At 36.3% G+C, this 22,437-nt stretch overlaps 4 protein-coding genes across 5 annotated transcripts; 2 read left to right on the top strand and 2 right to left on the bottom strand.

Annotated features, from left to right (window-relative positions):
• The first annotated feature begins 163 nt into the window (after positions 1 to 163).
• LOC113339735 (mavicyanin-like) lies at positions 164 to 1,196 on the top strand. Its single transcript, XM_026584965.1, has 2 exons — positions 164 to 478; positions 662 to 1,196. The coding sequence occupies exons 1-2, from the start codon at positions 307 to 309 to the stop codon at positions 1,003 to 1,005; spliced, it is 516 nt and encodes a 171-aa protein (XP_026440750.1). The 5' UTR covers positions 164 to 306; the 3' UTR covers positions 1,006 to 1,196.
• Positions 1,197 to 9,889: 8,693 nt separating this feature from the next.
• On the bottom strand, positions 9,890 to 11,663 carry LOC113340273 (F-box protein CPR1-like). 2 transcript variants are annotated; one of them, XM_026585477.1, is made up of 2 exons: positions 11,497 to 11,663; positions 9,890 to 10,846 (listed from the first exon to the last, which is right to left on the bottom strand). In XM_026585477.1, the coding sequence occupies exons 1-2, from the start codon at positions 11,631 to 11,633 to the stop codon at positions 10,393 to 10,395; spliced, it is 591 nt and encodes a 196-aa protein (XP_026441262.1). In that variant the 5' UTR covers positions 11,634 to 11,663; the 3' UTR covers positions 9,890 to 10,392. The 2 variants fall into 2 exon arrangements, with proteins under 2 accessions (XP_026441262.1, XP_026441261.1); XM_026585476.1 differs by having other exon boundaries at positions 9,892 to 10,846; positions 11,080 to 11,663.
• Positions 11,664 to 16,016: 4,353 nt separating this feature from the next.
• On the top strand, positions 16,017 to 16,661 carry LOC113340160 (40S ribosomal protein S26-1-like). Its single transcript, XM_026585363.1, has 4 exons — positions 16,017 to 16,046; positions 16,164 to 16,256; positions 16,379 to 16,463; positions 16,576 to 16,661. Exons 1-4 carry the CDS (start codon positions 16,044 to 16,046, stop codon positions 16,659 to 16,661), a joined length of 267 nt encoding a protein of 88 aa, XP_026441148.1. The 5' UTR covers positions 16,017 to 16,043.
• Positions 16,662 to 19,073: 2,412 nt separating this feature from the next.
• LOC113339319 (UPF0481 protein At3g47200-like) lies at positions 19,074 to 21,179 on the bottom strand. Its single transcript, XM_026584610.1, has one exon. The coding sequence runs from the start codon at positions 21,039 to 21,041 to the stop codon at positions 19,320 to 19,322; it is 1,722 nt and encodes a 573-aa protein (XP_026440395.1). The 5' UTR covers positions 21,042 to 21,179; the 3' UTR covers positions 19,074 to 19,319.
• Positions 21,180 to 22,437: the final 1,258 nt, after the last annotated feature.

Below are 22,437 nucleotides of genomic sequence, written 5' to 3'. Positions count from 1 at the left end.
TGGAACGTAGTAATTTCTTGGACATGTGAACGATTTTAATTACATTGACTCAGTAATTAATTCCATTTCTCTCAGATTCATTAATTGTCTTTCTACGCACTTTCCTCAAAGTCTATATAAGGAGGGTACTTGGGTACTAACTTCCCACACCCTTTAGCTCTTAGCATTTGCTTTCGTCAGAAAAATCTCCCAATTCCTTCTGTCTCTTCTTCAATTGCTTTCTTTCTTTATAAACAATACTAGTCTTCTGTTCTTGTTCTTAGTTTGTTTCTTGAATCCCATACTGGTAATCACAAAATATTAGTCATGGGTCTCGTTCAAAAAGTTGTGTTTTTCATGGTTTTGGCTGTCTTATATGTTTCTTCTTCAATGGCTGAAGTTTACAAGGTTGGTGATTACAGTGGATGGACTAATCAAAACATGCCTGATTACAAAAAATGGTCTGCTTCCAAAGACTTCAAAGTTGGTGATTCCATCGGTACGTATGTTTCCCTCTATTTCTTTCATTCTTTACTTGTGGTCTTAAAGCTTCATTTGAAAAAAAATTCTTTGTAAACTCATACACGTAATTTTTGATGATTTTGTTCCAAGAACGTTTAATTATTCTTAATATGAAGTTCTGATCTCTAGTTTTTGTTTCTTTTCTGTTGTATTTGGATAGTTTTTGAGTACTCGCCACAGAATCACAGTGTGGTCCAAGTGAGTTACGAGGACTATAAGAAATGCAACTCTTCATCACCAATGAAAACCTTCATCTCCGGCAAAGATACGATTCCAATTAAGCGCAAAGTACACCTTTTTTTCATTTGTGGAGTTTCTGACAACTGTGGAAAGGGACAGAAAGTTGATATTAGAGTTGTTACTGGTGATACCCCTGCAACTCAAAATCCACCATCAGTCAGTGCTCCAGCTCCTTCAGCAAACAATGCTGTGTCAATTTCTAAGGGTCATATTGGAAAGTTTGGGTTTGTTATTCTTGCAGTAGTAGCTGCTATCACTTACTAGGTTGGTTTGCTTTAAACTGTTTTCTATGGAATTATTGGTTGGTATGGATATTGTTTTACGGTCGTCTAGTATCTGCTACGTTGATCTTAATTTAGTGATTATTGTAATGTTTTATGCAAGCAAGTGGATCAATTTGATGGATGTTATTATGATTATTTGAAGAAATACTAAATTCCGTAGAATTTTATTAAATTATGATACTGAACCTGTATTTTTTACTCTTGAAACACCCTGACGCCGATGCCGTGTGTAAGGTCAGGGAAAGAGTATGGAAGCAAAAAATGATATGTACAACTTCCTCAAAAAACAGTACCTACTTGGATGTATAAGCTTATCAGTTCATCCCTGTGTTCATTAAGATCATCTGAGCACCCGATCAGATATTCACAATGAATGGCCGATTAGATGCGCACAATTTATTTCTATCTTGCCTTGTAATCCACTAAACTGCAAAAGGTAATATAGAAATCTTTTGTTTTCTTGACTTATAACCCAAACAAATGAGAAATTTTGATCTTCAAGAGCCATTGAAATTTCTAACAATTGTGCGTAAACAAATGTAAAAAACTGAATTGAGTTCCATTTTTTTTTGATCGTGAAAGAGGGAGTATATTGAAGAAGGGTTAAAGGACAAAATGCCCCAAAATCGACCCCCTAGGTTTGAAAATGCCCCGGACGTTAGGCAAGAAATCAAAATGCCCCATTCCGTTAGTTTTCCCTATTTTGGTCAAAATGGGGCATTTTCACTTCCTTTGACTAGTCAATTGTTAGGTGAATTTTCTTTTTTGCCCTTTCATAAATGAAGCGTGTACCACAGCTGACACGTGTGCCCCAAACTTATTGACACGTGTGCATCTAAGTTTCCGACACGTGGACCTTAACCCGACACCTGTACCACACGTGTGGTTCGTACGTGCGCTTCAATTCTTATCTTCCTGTCTATCGTGTTTCAGCCACACAAACTAGAGATAGAGAGACATACGAGATCTGTAATCACCCATGAGAGATTAAGTGACAGGAATAAGAAGAGATTTTCTTGCTCGATTAGAAGGATTAGATGCAAGGCAAGGTGTTCGTGGACAGGTGAAGAACAGGTAAAAGTTAACCTTACTTTTGTTTTGTGTTTTGATTACGGTTTCAGATCGTACAAATGATGGGTTTCACCATTGTCTAATTCGTGTCAGAGAGAGATTGAGAGACAGCGAGACGATGAACTTCAGGAAGACGATGAGAGATTGAGAGACAGGAAGACGATTTAGGTAACTTCCTTAATTTTTTTGGGGTTTTAAGATTTAGGGTTTGGGTTCTGTAGGATGGGTTTCACGATTTACGATTTTTTTTTGGGTTTTACGATTTAGGGTTTTTGTAGTACAAAAAAATTAGGGTTTGACGAATTTGGGGATTATAATTTGGGGGTTTTCCATTTTTAGGGGATAATTGAATTTTTGGTATGATTACTGTAAAAGCATGAGTTGTAATTTGTTTCAGGGAACAAATATAAAGCTATTATTGCAGAGCTATTAGTACTGTAAAAGCATGAGCTAAACTGATAAGTATGGAGAATTGTTAGAGTTAAATGACAAAATGCTTATTGTGATGGTGTTATTGCAGAGCTATTATTACTGTAAAAGCATGAGCTATTTGAGCTAAATTGATAAGTATGGAGGATTGTTAGGGTTAAATGACAAAATGCTTATTGTAATGTCCATTGTGCTTATTGTGATGGTGCTTACGATCAAGCTTTAGCTGGTTTTCCTAAGTTGGAAATTCAAGTTCATAATTCATGGTTGTTCTTTCCATTCCATAGATATTATATTTAATTCCATGAGAAAATCTTGGGCAGTTTAATTGGTGATCCAACTTTTGCAGAAAAGAGTTGAGTTGATGGTGAACTGTGTTAAATGTAGATGAAGTTGTAAGTTATGATGATTGTGTATTTGATTGTATTGAAGATAAAAAATGAACTAGAATGGAAATGAATCGCAGGTTGGGTGATGTTTTTGTAGTCAAGGTGGTGCTGAAGTGCATAGAAATATGCTAATGCTGATTGTTATGCTAATGTTGTTTCATCTTTTTGACATGCTGTTTGTTTCATCTTTTTGACATGCTAATTTGTTATACTAAAAAATGAACTTGATTGTTATGCTAATGTTGTGGTGCTGAAGTGCATAGAAATATGTTGATGAAATGCAACTGCATTATGAAGTGGATTTAGGTAAGAAATTGAATAATGCCACGGCTGTCATACCTCCTGTTAAAATGATTAAGTCTTAGGTACATACTGGGTCATTGAAAAATCTTATCTTTTCTGGACTAATATTTGTTATGAACAACGAGTATCATGTGTTCTGCAACTAGCTATATATATATATACTTCAAAGGCCTTTATTTGTATGCATTGCAGTTCTCACTTTCAAAGCCTAGTTTCTGTTTCGAAAAGGAAATCTGCTCTCTTCACCTGGTGTCATTTGATACTGCTGCTTTCAGTTAAAGAATCACACTTAATACGCACTTAATAGCATTGTCTGAACTCTATGAAATGATCCCAGAGAGACTGTAAAGAGCATATTTGATGTGTTACATTGTTGGATAAAAACCAAAAAACAAAAAACCAGTCTTGTGTTTTTGGCGTTTTGAGTTTGCCTCTCCTGCAGTTCAATTTGCCAAAATTTTGTCGGTCAACTAATGTACCCAGAGTCGAAATTTTTGTGGGTCAGTGGTGATCCTGGATAGCATCCGTGGAAAAAATTAGGAAGAATGATTAAACGACTTGAACATATATCTCTTTTTTGCTCTAAAGGAAATTCTGAAGGCATTTCTGTAGGGACTTGTAAATTTTATACAACTGCATTGCAATTTGTACTGGACCTGTAAATTTAAGATAATGTATTAGATAATGTATACGCCATTTGTAATGCATATGCCATTTGTATATTAGATAATGTATTAGATAACAGTTTGCAATTAGATATGGACTTGTAAATTTTTTAATTGTTTCATTCTTGTTTACTGTTTCAGAATGGGGAGTGAGGATGGGAATTTATGGTTAACAGATATCGGTGGCCGGTTTAAAGACTTGTTTTTTCTTGGTTGTAAAGCTGGTACCAGTGGAGATGCTTTTATGGCTATGCTTTTTTTTTGGTGATGTGATGCTTTCAGCAACAGGTATAGATGCTCAGAATGGGGTATTTCCTTTATGTATGATGATTTGTATGAGTGAAACTGAAGAAAATTGGTTTATGATGTATAAATACCATTACAAGGAACTAATTTACACCTTGTGTAGATCCAATGACAATCAATTGATTGATGATTTCTTTCGTTGCACATCTCACATTCCTGGCTTGATGTAGCAGCCATTATGAAGAAATTTTTTTTTTTTACTGATTTTTGGTTGGATCATCTTCACAATTTATAAGTCAGGGGAGACAAAAAAAATGACTGTTATTACAACGGTCGGAAAATCTAGCCGTTGATTAGCTAGGATGTTCCAGGTGTCGCGATCCTAGCAATAGGACACCGTGGTCATTTAAAAAAAAATCGGTAAATGTAAAATCCAAAATCCCGTCCATTTTTGTAATCGACACGTGTCGCAATCTCAGTAAATGACAAAAATACGATCCTAGATTTTCATCTTGGTGAACAGAAGGGTATAAATGTCAATCGATTTCCACGTGCGGGCCACATGCTTACGCATTTTACCACTTAACGCTCTGAAACGGAAAACATAACAGAATGGGGCATTTTGATACGATTTTGGGGCATTTTGATTTCTTGCCTAACGTCCGGGGCATTTTCAAACCTGGGGGGTCGATTTTAGGGCATTTTGTCCTTTAACCCATTGAAGAAATAAGAATTATTACAGTCCATCCAAAAACTAAAAATTATAGAGATACGACTTCCGACTGGAAGAGTAACGTATAAAATAAGATGTCCCAAATAAAAAAACTCTTACAAACTGTAAGAATAGGAAGCCCATGAGACACAACCTCTTAAAAGCCTAAAAGCCCATTAAATGACATAGGGAGTTGCCCTAGATATCCCAGATGAAACCCTAACTAGACTCCAATCTTTTCGAACCTCATTGCTCACCACAGTTGCGCCGCCGCCACCAATGCAAAAACTCCTGTTGATTTTGTGATTAACTACCATCAGAAATCGACACCTTTGACGATTAAGAACTGATGATGGGAATCCTGATCATCAATAACCAGCACCTTTGTTGGTTAAGAACTGAGGATTTATAGGATAGATGTCTCAGAAGTCAACATCTTTGTTGATTTAAAACTGAAATTGTATGAGATGGGTGTATAAACACCTATGTTGATTAGAACTGAAATTGAATGAGATGGGTGTATCAGGAACCAACACCTATGTTGATTAGAACTGAAATGGTATGAGATGGGTGATTCAGCAACTAACACCATTGTTGATTAGAACTGAAATTGAATGAGATGGGTATGAAAGTGCTTGGCGGAGGTTTTGCTTAGGTTGAGAATAAGTGTTTGCTTTTTGAATTGATGAAAATTACATAGGATTTCACTGATTGTAAATGAAAGATAAAGATGTGGTATGTAAATACACCACCACAAATGAAGATGAGGTGAGATTAATAGATGGAAAAAAGGGGATCTACATCTTCAATCCTGGATGGGAGTTGAAGTGAGAGATGACCAAACGATTCACATGGTTATAGATGTACAAAGGATTTACATGATAACAGATAAACAAATGATGATTTCCTTGCTCGGATCTAGTCCAAGAGGACTAGATCCGAGCAAGACGAGGAGGCTGCGATAAACTGTTTCTAGGGTGTGAAGATGGGTAGGACTTTCTAGGGTGTTTCTAGGGTGTGAATTGGGTTCCATTAATACAGGTACTGCTAATGTAAATTTTTAATAGAACATTTATATATTCTCCTGTCTATGGTTGATGGCTAGTAGTTTGATATGTGAGCTGCATTTATGATTTGGTAGTATCGGTTGGTGAAGATGAAACCTCGAACCTTAAATTTGGTATCTGCATTTATTGCGTCATCATTGAGGTCATAACTGATTTGATATCTTCTAGCTCTTGGCTTCGCACATTTTTTGCTGATCAGTTTAAGGATTGGTTCAGAGACGCTTTTGAAAATGATGTGTTGTTCCCGACAGGTTGTTGCCCACTGAATATCTGCCTCAGATCCCTTTAGTTCAAGTTGTTCTCTAATCCACTGCTCTCCGGCCCTCTTGCTTCTTTTGTTTTTCTTCGAAATCTCCCAGCGTCATTCATTCGTATTCCTAAGTTTTTGATGTCTTTCACCCTTGTATGCAAATCAAAAATTTGTTAGTCTGCATCCAATGTTTTATACTCCCTCCGTTCCATTTTACTTGACGTCTTAGGATTTCTTTTATGTTCCAAAATAGATGATAGTTTTAATATTTTTTGCATAATCTCACTGATTTGCCCTTGCTCTGGAATCACACAGTATCATTAATTTTTGTTGTAATCAATACTCTAATTTTTAAATCTACTCTAATATTTATTGTGTTGAGAATTTGGTAGTATATCCCAAGTAAATTACCATGGGATTGATAAATTATTATGGGATTGATAACTTTCCCTAGAATATGGGAACTAAAAACTAGTTCATTTAAATTTTAAGAAGGAATTAATATGGGTAGAATTGGAAAGATTTTACTCTCTTTGATTATTCTTAATCTCCGTGAAAAACTCTACAACGTCAAGTAAATCGGAACGGAGGGAGTATCTAAAGTTCACATATTCTAGAATTTGGTGTAATATACAGAGGATTCTAGAGTTGACACATCAAAAGAAAAAATCTCCAAGAACAACAAAAATATCATAAAGCAGAACGAATTAAGCTGATTAGTTCCGCATCGGGTTATTCACACCACTAATTAAGTAAGGTCGCGGATCACTGTTCTTCTATATCTTGCCTGCGAATTAGAAATGAAAGAGAAATGACACATATAACTTCTGCCAAATCAAGACCCAAAATGAGAGCATAGAGAAACACAACTACAGCCATGACTAAGGCTTTGACGATCGATGTATCATTGCCAAAGACAAGCAAGAAAATAAAACATCGCAAAGGAAAACAGTTAAGTTGCCGACTAACAAGGTACAAAGTTTAACTCAAAACACAACTCACATTCAACAAGCCTTGACATCCACATCCACTTGCACATTCTAGAATAGCCTTAACAAGCTAAACTCTGCTAAAAAAAACTGTTTGTTAAGCTCGTCCAATTCTCAGTTGTACGGTACCTGAACTATGTTGTCCATAAGAGGATTAGGTCTGTCAATGTCTTCTATATATTATGTTCCAGAACAATTTTTCACAGTGCAACACACTCTACCTCAGCTTCAGATGCAACTAAACGAACTACAAGTAAGCACATGAATTCTAGAAGCACTTGCAGTCGTCATTCTGTTGCTTGGTCACTTTTACAGCTTGTGTAAATGTTAAAAGAGTCCTTCGAATAAGACCTAAAGAAGTCTCTCGAATGAGGTACAATCTCAGTTGTAATAATAAAGATAAAGAAGTCTCTTAAATAAGACATTGGAAAATCTTTTGAGATCATGGGATAATCTCTAGCATCAGAAATAATGATCTCAGTTATGATTATATTGAAGTCCCTTAATTGAGACGAACGATTTTTTCAGTGATCATCTAGAATACTCAATTTTGAAGTATACAAATCCTTGTTGTAAAGATCAGTTGAATGCATAAAGTTTAGCTTAGAACTGTTGTACGTCTTAGTTTTCTGATTATGGAAATGGAGTATGCATATTTTAAATGTTGTGTAGGTTTTCATAGTCGAATGCTAACGTTCTTTTATCTTGAGCTTGTAGTTTTCAGTAAAGAATTTGTTGCTAACCAAAGTGGGAGATGTTAGACTTTATGTTGGTTTAGTAACAGATTAGGCTTAGGTTAAGCTAATCTATGTTTAGTTCTAATCTAAGCTGGATTAAATATATGCCAAATTAAGGAAAGATTAGAGTTAAATCAAGGAATTAAGATTAGCTTAAGGACATCTTAGGTGTCATGTTGACTAAGCATGATTCACCTGGTGAGATGTCATCCGACTAATGATGGACAGGTTGGATGACACATAGCTACTTAAGTGATGACTAAGCCCTCTTCTAACCTCTTGTATATATCCATAATTTTGTGATTTGCCATTGATCAAGCAAGAGGAAATAGAAGTAGAAGCTAAGTCATTGAACCCTTAATTACTTGATGATTTATGTTTTATTCTTCTTATACTTATAGATTTATGTGTCATGCTTCTGTTCTGCTCTTACTGATGTTAATCAATTCAGAAATTACTGTGTTGGTTGCGCAACTATTAGAGATTATGTGCATCTATTGACAGGAAGTAATGATTGTTTTCATACCTATTTCAGATGTTGTAGAGCATGTAAATACTAGGGTGTATCAGATTTCAGTCTATGAGTTCTATATAATCATGTTTACGGATTAAGTCCATTGATTATGAAGCTGAAATGCCAACATTCTATTTGGTGAAAATCAGTTACCTAATACTGCATTTACGCATGACAATTTGCCTTAATATTCTCTTTGGTTTAAATACACTCAGCTCGGTTAAGGAAACCCAAAACCAAAACACAAATCAGAAACAAAAAAAAAAAAGGGCACAAGGTTACAAAGAGGAGCATACAAGAAAGAACAAAAAATATTTCTCCCATAGCAATAAAAAATCAAACCATACAATGAGCGACCTTAGAACATTAAGTGGTATATGAAAAGTTTGATGTCCAGCATGAACTTCGATAACTAATGTCACATTCAATCAAAAATCCACTGAATTCCGAGACAATAATTAATGAAGAGAAAACAAACTGCTTGAAGTTTTCTTACATACCAAAGCAACAGATAATAAGTAACAAGAATATACAGGGGTTTAAAAAAATAGAGATGCTACAAGGCTCATTAGTGGGTCACATTAAACAGAAGCTTAACTTGGCATGTACCTCTTAAGTCAAACTATGTCGCACGAAACATGTATTTCTGAAGCTAGTCCCATATAAGCTTTCCCATTAGGTGGTCAGTATATGCAGAGCAGATCAATTTTCTATACCTAGACATGATTTTCTAAATCACCCTTAGAAGGTGGGCCTCACATGTAGAGCATTTTAATTTGTAAACGACATGCAAAATTGAAATGGACAAAAGGGTCAGAGTGGCCGGCTGTTGAGTGATGGCAATGCCTCTCTACCATGCAAAATTGAAATGGACATCGATATTGGTTTTTTTCATATTGCACTATTGCAGTTCTATATAATTTTTCCTTTTCACCAGCTACCATAGCATGATCTGTATCCGACAATGACAGAAATTTCTCCCATTCATTGATTTCCTCTAGTTTATACTCATATGCAGGTAAGGATGCTAACAGAGGCATGTCATTAAGATATTCAGAACAGGAAAAACCTTTCACCTGAGCGTTCAACAATATATACGGTCAAAGTACTCAAAACCAAATCACACAGGTAAACATAAGCTGCAAGGTTGGCAAGGTAAACTATTAAACCAAACAGGAAGGTCAACTCAAATTCATTCTTTTCTGAATTCAATGGTCCTATTTCATTATGCCACAATCCACTATACTACTTCTGAAGCAAATCCAGAGCCAGTACTGGTTGAACAAAGCAAACTCAAAAGGTAACCACTTTACAGCTTGGAATTCTCTTTGCCTTGAAAATCCCCATCTTTTAACCTTGCCATGTTATCCAAGCTAGACTGGAGATGCCTACCAGAAGGTCCAGAACCCAATACAATATGGGTACAAGTCACAAGAGCAAGATATTTTTATAACGAAGACCTAGATACAGATTCTTTTAAGGCATCGGGTATATGGATCTGGATGACTTTTTCAAGGTCTACAAAAGATATTTCTGGAAGAAAAAATTCATAGCAATTAAAACCCAGACGATACAATGAGAAATCTTAGAACATTAAGTGGTATGTGAAAATTCTGATGTACAGCATGAACTTCAAAAATTCTAATGTCACATTCGCTAAAAAAATCCACTGAATTGCGAGACAATAATTAATGAAGAGAAGACAAACTGCTGGCAGTTTTCTTATGTACCAAAGCGACAGATAATCAGTAACAAGAATATACAGGTTTAGAAAAATAGAGATGCTATAAGGTTATCCTACCAAAGTTTACCAACAAGCAAAAACTATTACCTGAATGTTCCACAGTTACACACAGTGTATTGAAAATCAAATTAAACATAGAAAGCGTCAAAATGTTGTGGAAGCCAAATAACTAAGGTGGAATTATAGTTGCAGACTCAAAACGAAATGAAATAAAATGCATAACATGTGATATTTTTTTACCTCAATCGTTGTCACTTGGAATACTTCACGATCTCATCTGTAATCCGCTTCTCTAGATAAGTAGCAGAGCCAAGTGAGACTATGCTTTCCACATAGCTCTGTCGACTATTGCTCATAATAAAATCATGGACCAACACCAATCTAACTCTTTCAGTTGTTGGTTCGTATAAAAATAATCGCCTGCCACCAGTGTCTATTAGAATTTCACTATTGCTAAAGCACCATAGAGGCCTCCAAAATAGAATTTCTTGCGCCCGCGATGGTAGCTGGGTTGTGGTATATTTTTTGATCCAAGATTCTTTTACTCCATATTCCTGCATCACCCACACATCAATTTTAACTGATCCCCAAATACAAGTTATACCGATGCAGTCGCCCCACACTGCAACATTTTTGTAAACTTTTCCGGAATAATCTGTACGCGGCATAATATTTTCAGGTAATGGCATATTCACCATTATCTCACTGCTAACATCAAAAGAGAAGATAACATCAGAGGACGTTTCGTGAGTGTCGATACTTGCCAACCAATGAAGACGTCCATGGAAAAACACACCAGGATATCCTTTGCCACTGTGCAATGAGAATTTACCCGTGCCCTAAATACTACTCCATGAACCTGATCAATTGGACAGCTAGCACCTTTTTCATAATTTGATATTATCACTAGTTTGTAATCATCGATGTTGCTGTCATACCCGAATCCGTAGGTAACACCACCGTTACAATTCTCGGGCTCCTTAAATTCCTTAAATTCTCTTGTCAATGGGTTCAGAACACAGAATTTAGACTCCAAAATAATTCTATTTTGAGAAGGTCTATCAATACTAAGTATTCTTGAGCAAATCAAGCCATTACATGAACCCCAAAATTCAAAAAGATAATTTCTGGTAGATTCAATTGGGTAACTTATCAGAACAGCTCCATCTGATGGTGGTGGTGATGAAATTGAAGGATAATCTACTGGTACAGAGTAAATCAGAGGGTGCATACCTCCCGAGGATTGACTAAACAAGAGTTTAGGGTTGCTGTTCTTGCTTTGATTAGTGCGATTGAGATGATTCTTGATGAAATTAGGTTTAGAAAGTAGATTATAGAAAAGCTTACATACACACCTGGATACCAAGATGGATTTCCCCGGTAACTTCAGAAAGATCTCATCATGGACTTCTTCAGGAAGATTTAACAACAGGGATGTTGCTGCTTCATCTCTTTGCTTTAGTTTAGATCTGGTACGAGATGAAACGCTCATTTTCGCTGCTGCAAGTGAGAGGGTTACATTTAGGAGAAAAATATAAAGTGGTAGACGATATGATATGGAGTGTGTGTAACAGTCGGTGCAAGTAGAAGGTTACGCTACGCTGCAAGGAAACAATACTCATAGATGTCGGACTCATAGCCAGCCCCACTTATAAGATTTATCAACGGCCGATTACTAAATGTTGAATAAGATCGTTTTGTAGTGTCAGTTTTAAGTGCAAGGGTGTTGATGGTGGTTTTTAGCTTAGGGTTAAAATTGTATAACCTTACATCTGATGCGATGTGACGTCACGGAGCTATGAGTGTCAACCTCTTCACTGGCACGTTTATTGAGCAACTCAATCTTTTCTTATGAAATTTACCCAGAATGGTACATGTAGCAACAATCCCAGGCATTCTGTAAATTTTGGCACCTTGCCTACATTCAATTAATATAAGTTTCTTTGAATGCTTTCTGTGCTATGTTCCCCTGCTGAACCCTTAATGTTGATATGGCATGACAATTTGTGTTCACTCGCAGCAGAGTAGCACGAATTTCCAAGTATCGAGGATAAGGTCTTTGCATAAGGTATTCAATCAGAAAGCATGCTGCTCTCTGGCAATGAACTTAAAAGAACTCTGTGTCAACACATAGAATTTAATCAATTATCCTGACTAATTTGCAAAAGTTAGGGTTTCGGGCCTTGCGCAGTATATCAGACCTTGCTTGTCGAAATTAAGCCTAGGCAAACTAGGTAATTGATCTGCCATCGATTAGCAGATGCAAAATCTTGTCTAGAATCAGAAAACAAGGAGCCGTGAGATAGGATCAGCAGCAAAGAGAGGCGTGGCCATGCCTTAGGCCAAACGGCGCCGTTTTCTATTGGCCACGCCCCATCCTAAATCGGTCCTATTTTCCTCGACCAATCAGGTTTTCTTAAACTCGTCACACGCACATAAATTGTGTCTGGGCCCATACTTGCCGGCCCTTTTTCCCATCGACCAATCAGGTCGTATTAAACCTGCCACGCGCACCAAAAGGGTGACCACGCCCATGCTTGGCCGGCTCCCTGCTTCCATTGGCCAATCAGGTTGCTCTAAACCTGTCACAGCTTTAAAAATGATGAAAATTGTGTCAAAAGGGTACCATACTAAGTTGGCTTCCCAAAACTATGCCAACATGCTAACGGCATGCCAAACATGCCAAAAACAAACAACAAGGAGGAGACTGATTGAGGAACCCAAATCTATGATTGCTGGCGTTTTAGAATTTGTGGGTGAAAATCCAAGTTATAAGCGTTCGACAAGAAAGAATAATCAGGTAGATTTAGCAAGCATAGTGAGTATGAACCAAGAAAGAATAATCTTGGTGATGATGGTCGAGAAGTGCACAAAAAGAAGTCTACCGAGACAAGTTCAGAATACTCTGAACATAGTAATTACGAAGAAAACTTGTTTAAATGTGAAGATGTGAGAGTCGAACGCGACATCTTATCAAGCACTATGGAGCGTGCAGAGGAACTGCTGGCCAAGATTGATGACAACTGCAGCCTAATACATATCGAGGATCACTTTAGTGTACCGCATCGTGGGCGCATTAAGCGGTTATTTGGTAAGTGTGTACAGCATGTGATGGATTCAGTCCGGGATAATGCAATTCTAGTACTGCCATTAATATTAACTCGACTGCACCAAAAACTACTGGAGGTGTCAACTAGTCTTTTGAATTCTGAAAAGGAATTGAAACTAGTTTCCTCCAGCAACTCCAGGTTTGAGCTACAGAACACAACAAGCTCCAGCACTAAAGACGATGCACTTACTTATTATCCAAATCCTTTAGCTGTACTAATAGTGTAAAGCTTGCTAATCTGTTTCAACTTCTATTTATTTATGTTGAGATAATGAAATTGTTATCCATGTTAAATTTCGTCTTACATAAAATTCAACTATCAAAAGAAAAACCCCCTCTATCGAAGCTTTTGTTTGGAAAGCTTCTCACGCTATCCTTCCAAACAGTGCAAGAAAAGCAAAAATCTTACCAAATATCAATTCCATAAGCACTTTATGCAATCAAGGGAAAGAAAGGACATATTTTCTTACAATGTGAATTTGCTAAACAATTGTGGATGCACCTTAACTTTGATATATAATTTGTAGCCAACAGAACAACTAACTTTCATGGATGGCTCAACTCGTGGTTTGCAAAACGCGGAAGAGATGGAAGGATAATGTGTAAGCTGGCACATCTGGAAAGCGAGATATGAACATGTCTTCAAGAATGAAAAGCAGAACATTTCATATAATAACTACAGATTTATGGCAGTAAACATCAACATTGCCATATCCATCATGGAGTCAATCACCAACTCAGGAACAGGAATGACATTAGGAGATTTGAAGAAAAAACAAAATAAGCAAGAGGGAGAGCAGTGGCTTGTAACACTAGAGAAAAACTTGAACTAAAGGGAGCCTAGGCAGATTTTCAGTGTGTGGAACAACAGGTCATTTTGAAAAGTGTCTCGGAATGGATCCTTAAACTGACCAGCGAAAAATATGGAAAGACGAGAGCTACAAGACATGAAATCACGAAGACTTCCACGACAAAATCAATAGATTGTATCAAATTTAAGGCTCATGGTTTCATCTTCACAGACAGATACCAAATCACAAATGCAGCTCACATTTCATTGTTTTCAAACTACTGTAATCCAATAGCCATCAACCAAGAATGGACACGAGAAAATGTGAACAATTTATATAATCAGTTCTGGTAGGCAAACTAAGGGAATGGAATCGCATACATCCAAGGGAGGAATGTGACTCAAATGTAATCTCTTTGTAGAGGTTTTCCTCCATTCTCAAGAAGAACAAAAAAAAAAAATTATAAAAAAAAAATCAAGAAACAACTTGCATTCAACTAGCACATGATGAAGGTCACCTTCCAAAAACTGCATTTACCCCCCTGAAAATTTATCTCGATCACTAAACTAAAAGTACTTAAACATCTAGAAAATTGCAATTTCTTGTTTAGATAGCATTAATCAATGAGAGCATATACAAGAAAGTGTGTTTAATTTCAATTTCTTGTTTACTTCCCGAAGACATTATTCATGAGATGTTAGGAACCGAGACCGATATGATAGAAATCCTTTGACCGGGGATTAACCACCAAGAAAACAAGCTTTAAAACTCTGATATATTCATTGGATGATTAAAACCTTAGAACAAACAAACATATTTATAGAGAACATAACTTGGAAAATAAGTAAATAAACCTTGGAATTAAAGACCGGATTCATGAACTAAAATCTACACAATTTTACAAGTATCAACAGTAATTCATTGTATATTGTTTGACAATTACAATCTTGACAGCTTTAAAATTGATCATTACATAGCTACTGTGTAATTCGTGTGCCTTATATGACATACCGAACGTACATTTAATGAAGGTAAATTTGCACACACAATACAAAGGTAAAAAAGAGGAGATCTTGGAACAATTGTTTAGGAGAGCAAACAACAATCACATTAGTAGATAGTGTAGGGAAGCATCTAGGAGATTTTGCAGCTTCAGTTGACAGTATTTTGAATCTCTAAAATACTATAAACTTCTTCATTCCCATAAACCTTTAAGGTGGATTTTGTGTTTCCCCCTCAAAATAAATTTCACAAGTAAAAAATTTACCTCATTGTTTTAAGGGGGATTTTGTGTTTCCCCCTAAAAAAAATACTTATTTTACATTACACCTTTGTAAATTGCTAATCAGTAAAACTTCTTATCGTTATCTATTCCATCCGCTACCTAGTTAGCTTACTCAACAGTGGAGCTGGCAAACCAAGCCAAAACCCGCGGGTTGGCCCGTCCCGTCCCGTGAAAATCCGCATCCGTTTCGGATGGTAACTAAACAAGACGGACGCGGGTTGTACAATTAGTGGCTTGTGAAGAAACGGGTTAACCCGTCCCGTACCGTGAAACCCGCGGTCTGGCCCGTAACCCGTAATTTCATACCCTGCTGAAACACGTAGCTTGTTACGTGTCACCCAAATTTCCATCGTATAAATCGGAAAAACCCTAAGCTTTTCTATCTTTCTTCTTCGGTTCTTCCTCTTTTTTTCTTCTTCCCTGACTCAGAGAGAGTCTCCTGAGTCCTGACGGACAGAACAACAAATTGACGAACTATTAGATCTAGATATCAAAGGCAGTTACTTTGATCTAAAGATTCAAGGCTAGCATGTAATCAGATTTTAATTTTTGTTTTCTTCTTTATTTTCTTCTTCTAGGAATCTAGGGTTTTACATAGGAATCCCAACAAATCTCTAATATTCTTAGTATTGTTGTGATTGTGATTCTGTGAAGATCGGTAATCTTTAATTTTCTTAATTTCATGAGGAAGAAGAAGAAGCGGCTGCAAATCACAACATGGTAAGTCCCTCTTTCAATCAAATGAACCCTAAATCATGTTTCAATCTTCTTGATAGATGTTGATTTATACAAATTTATGATTTTGAATTTCTGGTGATTTTGTTTTGATTTCTGTAGACGTTTAAGCGAAGGAATGGTGGTCGTAACAAACATGGCCTTGGTCATGTTAACTTCATCCGTTGTTCAAACTGTGGAAAGTGTTGCCCTAAGGTAACTAATTGATTTCATTTTCACAGATTTGATTTGATTTTTTCTTGGGATCTGATATGAATGGATGTAGATTTTCTGATTCAGTAGTTGTTTTTTGTGGTGGAGGTGGTGATTTGGAATAGGATAAGGCAATCAAGAGATTTTTGGTGAGGAACATCGTTGAACAAGCTGATGTTAGAGATGTTCAGGAAGCTTGTGTCTATGATGGTATGTGTTTTTTGGAAATGATTTTTTTTGTTTTTTGGATTGATTTTGGGTGTTTACTGTGATTTATAGATTGATTTTGATTTTGGGTGGGTGATTGATTCTTTATGTGTAGGATACACTTTGCCTAAATTGTACGCCAAGATGCTTTACTGTGTGTCCTGTGCTAGTATGATAGTATCTGTGTCTGTGTTTCTTTAAATGCAAAATTAGTTTAGTTTTGCAATTTTGAGTTTTTGAATTGATATATCAAATGAATTGGATGAATGTTAGATACTTAGGTTGTAGCTTGTAGGTTAAGGAACTTTAGATGGCCTGAATGTGGAAGGAAATAGCCCAGAAATCGATTTCTGGCGAGTTGACTCAACAAAAACCAGGTAACCCGTGAGCACCCGTGAACCCGCGAGCTTTACCCGGAACGGGCACGGGTTGGATAAATGGCCACCCGTGAAGAATTTCAACCCGCAAGCTTAGGCTTGTATTAACCCGTAACCCGCGGATTGGTCACAAGCCAGCCCCGTCCCGCCCGTTTGCGAGCTCTACTCAACATTATAATACTCGTGGCAAAATAAAACACGTGTCAGATACGTTTCCCAAATACCCTAGCCTTCTTCTTCGTTAAACCCGAAATTCACTCCCAACATTTTCATCACCCTAGCGATCTAAAAAGAACATTCAATTAAAAGAAATTACCAATCAACACAAAACAAATTTCTTTGGTCATCGCCATCAATTATCATTATTCGATTGATAGCTTAAGAAATTACCAATCTTATTTCTCTACTTAGTCGCAGTTAGATCTATATAAATCTAGGTTAGAGAAGACACGGCGACGACTCCAAAGAAACAGGTATGAATTTCCTTGGATGGAAAAAAGTCTCTGGTGATCCTATTAAAGTTTTTGTGGAGGCTAATGAAACTACTGTAAAGAGTCATGATTCTGGAGTTCGTCGTCGCCATTTGCAAACAAAGAAATTCTTCAGTCTTCAATTGAAATGGGCATTTACGGCCGTAAAGAATTCGACAACATTCTCTCGATTTGAAGTCTTAAAATTTAGAATGTTAAACGAATCAAAAGATGGTATACCGTATACAAAGAAACCCCAAGTTAGGGTTTTCAATTTGTATGTGAAAATGAAATATTCGTAGAGATGGAGAGCATGAATTTGAAGCAGCAATGGCTGATATTGATTTGTGCTTTAGGTAAGGAAAAACATCTATGTATTTGTTGATCGTTTATTGGGTCATCTCAAGGAAAGAGATGAATTGTTTTCAAAGGGATTCTGGTGGAGCTTCAAATTTGATTACTTTTTATAGCTAAACTCTTCATTGCAGTTTCATTAAAATTTTATAGGTCCTCGTTACGGATTTGAAAGTAACCCAATTTTCAATTTCATTGAAATTGTTAATCACTTTATTAATCCTCACCATTAATCTTCAACAACCAACAGTAGAATGTTTCAAGTACTATAGATGGGTTTGGAACTTTGGAGGAAGTAGTATTGACGGTGGTGGATTATGAATCGATATCCATTTTTAAGAAGACAACTATGAGGGTGTTATTGGTGGTTTATTATATTGTTGAGTTAGCTAACGGAAAGGGGTTTTACCAGTTAGCAATTTAAAAAAGAATAATGTAAAATAATTATCTTTTTGGAGGGAAACATAAAGTCTCCCTTATTTTAAGTTTCATTTTTTTTCAATTTGAAGGTTGATTCCTTCATTTCGATCAATTTGATCTTCATTAGCACCCTCCTCCAGAACCTCCTCTTCTTCTCAACTCACAAAATCCAAATAAATTTTTCCAAAATTTAATCTTAAAATCTGATTTAATCTAATAACATTAATTAACTTAAATAAATTAATTATTAACACTAATAATTTAGGAGCAGTTTTTGGTCCTACAGTGGAAGGCCCCAATTAAAACCATCGATATTTAACTATAAAAAAACTTGGTCCATTACAAATGACTCAAATTAACCAAATGTTAAAAACATGGAAAAATCTAATAGTTTGTCTGGGAACGTTTAGGAAACAAGAGGTTAAACATGATGTTCTGCGTTAATAATGCAACTTAATCATGTCATTCCGCTTCCAAAAATAGAGGTGGTGGCTTTGAGTGGTCTATTAGGGACAACCCCCATATCCCAATTTCAAATGCACTTCGAGAGCTGATGTTTAAAGCCATTGAGGTGAACGGAGTTTTTTTTTTTGCATTTTGACAGATTGTTGGAGGCACTTTTGGTAGTTGGCGCCAAGAATTAACGAATGATTCATCTTACATAAGTTTAGCACCTCTTGTATCAGTTATGGGATACTTGATTCGGAAATTGTAGCCCATTGTTAGCACTTCAAGCCAATGAGTTCCCATAAACAACGCTTGGGATCGTTGATTGATTGGTTTGAAATCGCATAGTGTGCATCCACTCTGATTGTCCAATGATTTGGAGATTTTTTTGGGTAAAAATAGACGAAGGCCTTAGTTCTAGATAAATCTTCTCTTGAAAATTGAATCGAAGATTCCTTAGAGAGATTGTTGACGAAACGATTGATTGATTGATTGATTAGTGATTGGAAACAGCATTAGCAATTTAGCATTAATTTTCACCCATAATTTTTCCAACAACATATTAATTATCAACCGACTGGCAAGTGGCAACTCATAATCACACCTTCTTTCAAAAGTTTAAACTTTTCGATTACAACACCTGTTTTGATTACCACACCACCACAAACAACTATCAAACAAGAGAAGCACCTTAATTACACAAAAACACACTCTTAACATAAGGATAAAACCGAGGACACGCGGCTTCGTTTGGATGCGCGTAAATGCATCCAAAACTACTCAGACTTTGATCAAGACTTAGGGATGAAGAACGAAAGAATTCCAAATACAGTGGATATGACTGTAAGTGTAATAAGTAGAATTGCTGCGACGACCGAGATAATCGCCCATGGATTACTGAAATACTCGCGCTTCAAAGTTGCTTTCCAAATATGCCGGCGCTTCGTATAAAACTTGTTTATGTCCTTGATATGTGTAGAATAATAATCACCACCATCAGATACCCCGAGGCAAAACTTGTTAAACATATCAGAAACGTCTTGATCACAACCTAAATAATTAGTGACAATTCCTTGTTTGCGGAGAAGCTTTACATCATCCGCAGAGTTTATCAGAAAATCCATAAAAAAAACATATGAAGTCATAGAGTAACGTCCACCATATATTTGCTCACAAGCGATGATATTTCTAAACAGTTGGTCGGTCCCATCATAGACATATAATGGAGGAATTTCCAGAATACCTGTAGAATTGAATTTAATATCCAAAAAATTCCCTTCTGCAGACCCCTTTTTGAACCTGACCCCTGCACGACTTAGCTCTGTCGCACTTGGTATAAAATCCCATGTATCAAAAAGATTTTCCGTTTCCTTATCGGCAACAAAAACATGCTTTAGCTTCGTGAACTGAAATTGTATAAAAAAATACAATGAACTTGTGAGCTTGACTACCTTGTTTTCTTTTAAGTCAGTAAGAATCTTTACTTCTGTCCCTGAGGAGGAATCTGTATGAGCAGGAGGTCGGATTAGCATATTTAGGAAATCAAGTATATGCTTGGCTTGTTCACCTTGATTTAGACGCGCTTCAAGAAGCTTCATTCCTTCCATTGGCAACATATGCGGAAAATTGTCCATGAACACATTAAGAATAAGTTTCTCAAGGGGCACATGACTTGACTCTCCTGCCTTGAAAATTATGTTGGACAAACATTGAAGGACAAACAGTGGAATTTGGTTTTCAAGAAGTAAAAGATCCTCTTCCATCTTTACCAAGAGCCAATCGTTACCATCTAAAGGATCGTCTACAAGAAAACTCCCTGACATGGATCTTACTAACATCCCGATAATGAATAATCCATCAATTACCATCATTTCTACAAATTCTGTACTGTTGATGTTAACAGGTTCTGAATAACACTCGCGAATTTTTGTTTCCATCTCTTTGATAGATGAAACACATTCCTCTACTATTGTGAACCACGCTTCGGTTGCAAATAGAGCTCCCGATGAATCCAACTTAATAGTGCGAGTTTCCTCCTCTTGTTCTTCTTTTTCTTCTTCTTCTTGTTCTTCTTCTTCTTCCTCCTGTTTTTGTTCCTTTTCTTTTTCTTGTTCTTCTTGTTCTTCTTCTTTTTCTTGTTCTTCTTCTTCTTCTTCTGATGGTGATGACGATGAGTCTTCGGACGCTTTAACTATTTGCGCATACAACTTCGAAATTTTTCCTTCAGCACTTATGGTAAGTAATTTGTGTGCATACAACAACTTCAGATCTTCTGTTGCTTTTAAACTTTGGTTAGTACGGTGATAAGGACCAATTGAGATAGCCTCAGGCTTGTATGCACTAGGCTCTGTCAATTTGTGATACCTTTCTGGAACCCTATGAATAGAACACCCTCCGGAAATACGCGAATTGGGTGCACTAATTTCAAGCTTTTTCTTGATAGAACTAGAAATCAGTTTTTCCATTTCAATTGAAATGGAGGCTCCACCATCGCTAATCATCTCGGATTGCATTGTATCCGAATCAATTATCACACAACCAAAAGGTAAAAGAGTGATCAACTTGAGAGTAGTGGGAGAACCTTTGGAATGCGATTTCCTTTGATCGCCAACCCCATATATATAGACGTCGAAGCTCCGATTGAAGAGTTAGTCGCCAAGATGGTTATCAAGTTATCATTATATTTTTGCTAAAGAAATGAAGTCAATATATATTCCCATTTGTTTTCATCTCCAACCCTATTGCGAATTAACTAATATTACATGAGACATCAATCAAGGTAGGTTGGTTACTTGGTTTGGTAGACGTTTTGTTTTCCGCTGACAGGCTGTAAATTAGTTTCATTTTTAATGTTTCACTTTCATCTACTACTTGATCACGACTGGTTGCATCTGGAGTAATAAAATGCATCTTACAAAATAAATAAAATGCATGTCTCCATCTATTCCACAAGACATCTTCATCACTATCTCAGCAGTAATCGAGCAAGTCAACTCTTACGAGGTTAACCTTGATTCGGTGTTTTCTTTTGGGTTTTCTTTTTTGTTAATTATTTTTTCTTTTTTCTTTTCGGGTTATTGGTATCGGATTAGCTTATAAGATTTGAAGAAGAACACTTATATTTCCATCATGCAGCTAATAATTAAGGTATCTGAGTGCTGGCAAGAAAAATCCAGATATTTGGCTCTAATTAATAAAGATATTTTCTGGTCCAACTAGGGGTTGTGACATTAGTCTATTCTCAAAAAATGCAGATATTTGGCCAAGTCAAGAAATATATGTGTAAAAGAGAATTGGGTAATATATTCAGAGCTGTAATGATGTATAATTTGCAAAATTAAAAAACTAAAACAGGATGTGATTGCTCCTCTACTCCTTGATCACGATTCACGACTAACAATAAGTCTTGCTTGCATGTCGACTTCATCTATATATTCCACGGGACATCTTAATCATGATTGAAACATTAATAATTTTAGAGACAGATTGGTGCAAGTGTAATGGAAACAATAAACTAAACTAAAATCTAACTGAAAGAAGTTGTAGTTCACAAATAGCACATCTTTTATAGAGTAGTACCTTTCTGCCAAAATATGTTGTCTAATGCAACTTGGTTTCAATTTTCATTTCAGTGATCCGTACTAATCGGTAACAACACAAACAGGAAATCTATTTTTGGAAAAAAAGAAACCAAAGGATGTGCTAGAAAATGCGAAGGAGATGAAAACTCAATTTTCATTTTAATGAAAATTTACTGCTCAACAAATTCCCATAATCATAACACACCTGATGCTTCAAAAAAAAAAAAAAAAAAAAGAATATATATCTGGAATCCACCGGATTGCGCATATTTCTCATTTTGTTGTGATGCGTGATATACAAAGATTAATAATATACACAATACTGGTA

This window comes from Papaver somniferum, unplaced genomic scaffold (assembly GCF_003573695.1).
Source record: "Papaver somniferum cultivar HN1 unplaced genomic scaffold, ASM357369v1 unplaced-scaffold_21, whole genome shotgun sequence".
Taxonomy (NCBI): Eukaryota; Viridiplantae; Streptophyta; class Magnoliopsida; order Ranunculales; family Papaveraceae; genus Papaver; species Papaver somniferum.
This window is presented reverse-complemented; position numbering and strand designations above follow the sequence as displayed.

Bases quoted from the DNA above. Each gene is read 5' to 3' on its own strand.
- LOC113339735 (XM_026584965.1), top strand. From the start codon at position 307: ATGGGTCTCGTTCAAAAAGTTGTGTTTTTCATGGTTTTGGCTGTCTTA. The intron at 479-661 runs GTACGTATGTTT...GTATTTGGATAG, and splicing joins CAAAGTTGGTGATTCCATCG to TTTTTGAGTACTCGCCACAG.
- LOC113340273 (XM_026585476.1), bottom strand. From the start codon at position 11,633: ATGAGCGTTTCATCTCGTACCAGATCTAAACTAAAGCAAAGAGATGAA. The intron at 10,847-11,079 runs GTATGACAGCAA...TGATGTTAGCAG, and splicing joins GGTGTTACCTACGGATTCGG to TGAGATAATGGTGAATATGC.
- LOC113340160 (XM_026585363.1), top strand. The intron at 16,257-16,378 runs GTAACTAATTGA...GATTTGGAATAG, and splicing joins GTGGAAAGTGTTGCCCTAAG to GATAAGGCAATCAAGAGATT. The intron at 16,464-16,575 runs GTATGTGTTTTT...CTTTATGTGTAG, and splicing joins GGAAGCTTGTGTCTATGATG to GATACACTTTGCCTAAATTG.
- LOC113339319 (XM_026584610.1), bottom strand. From the start codon at position 21,041: ATGCAATCCGAGATGATTAGCGATGGTGGAGCCTCCATTTCAATTGAA.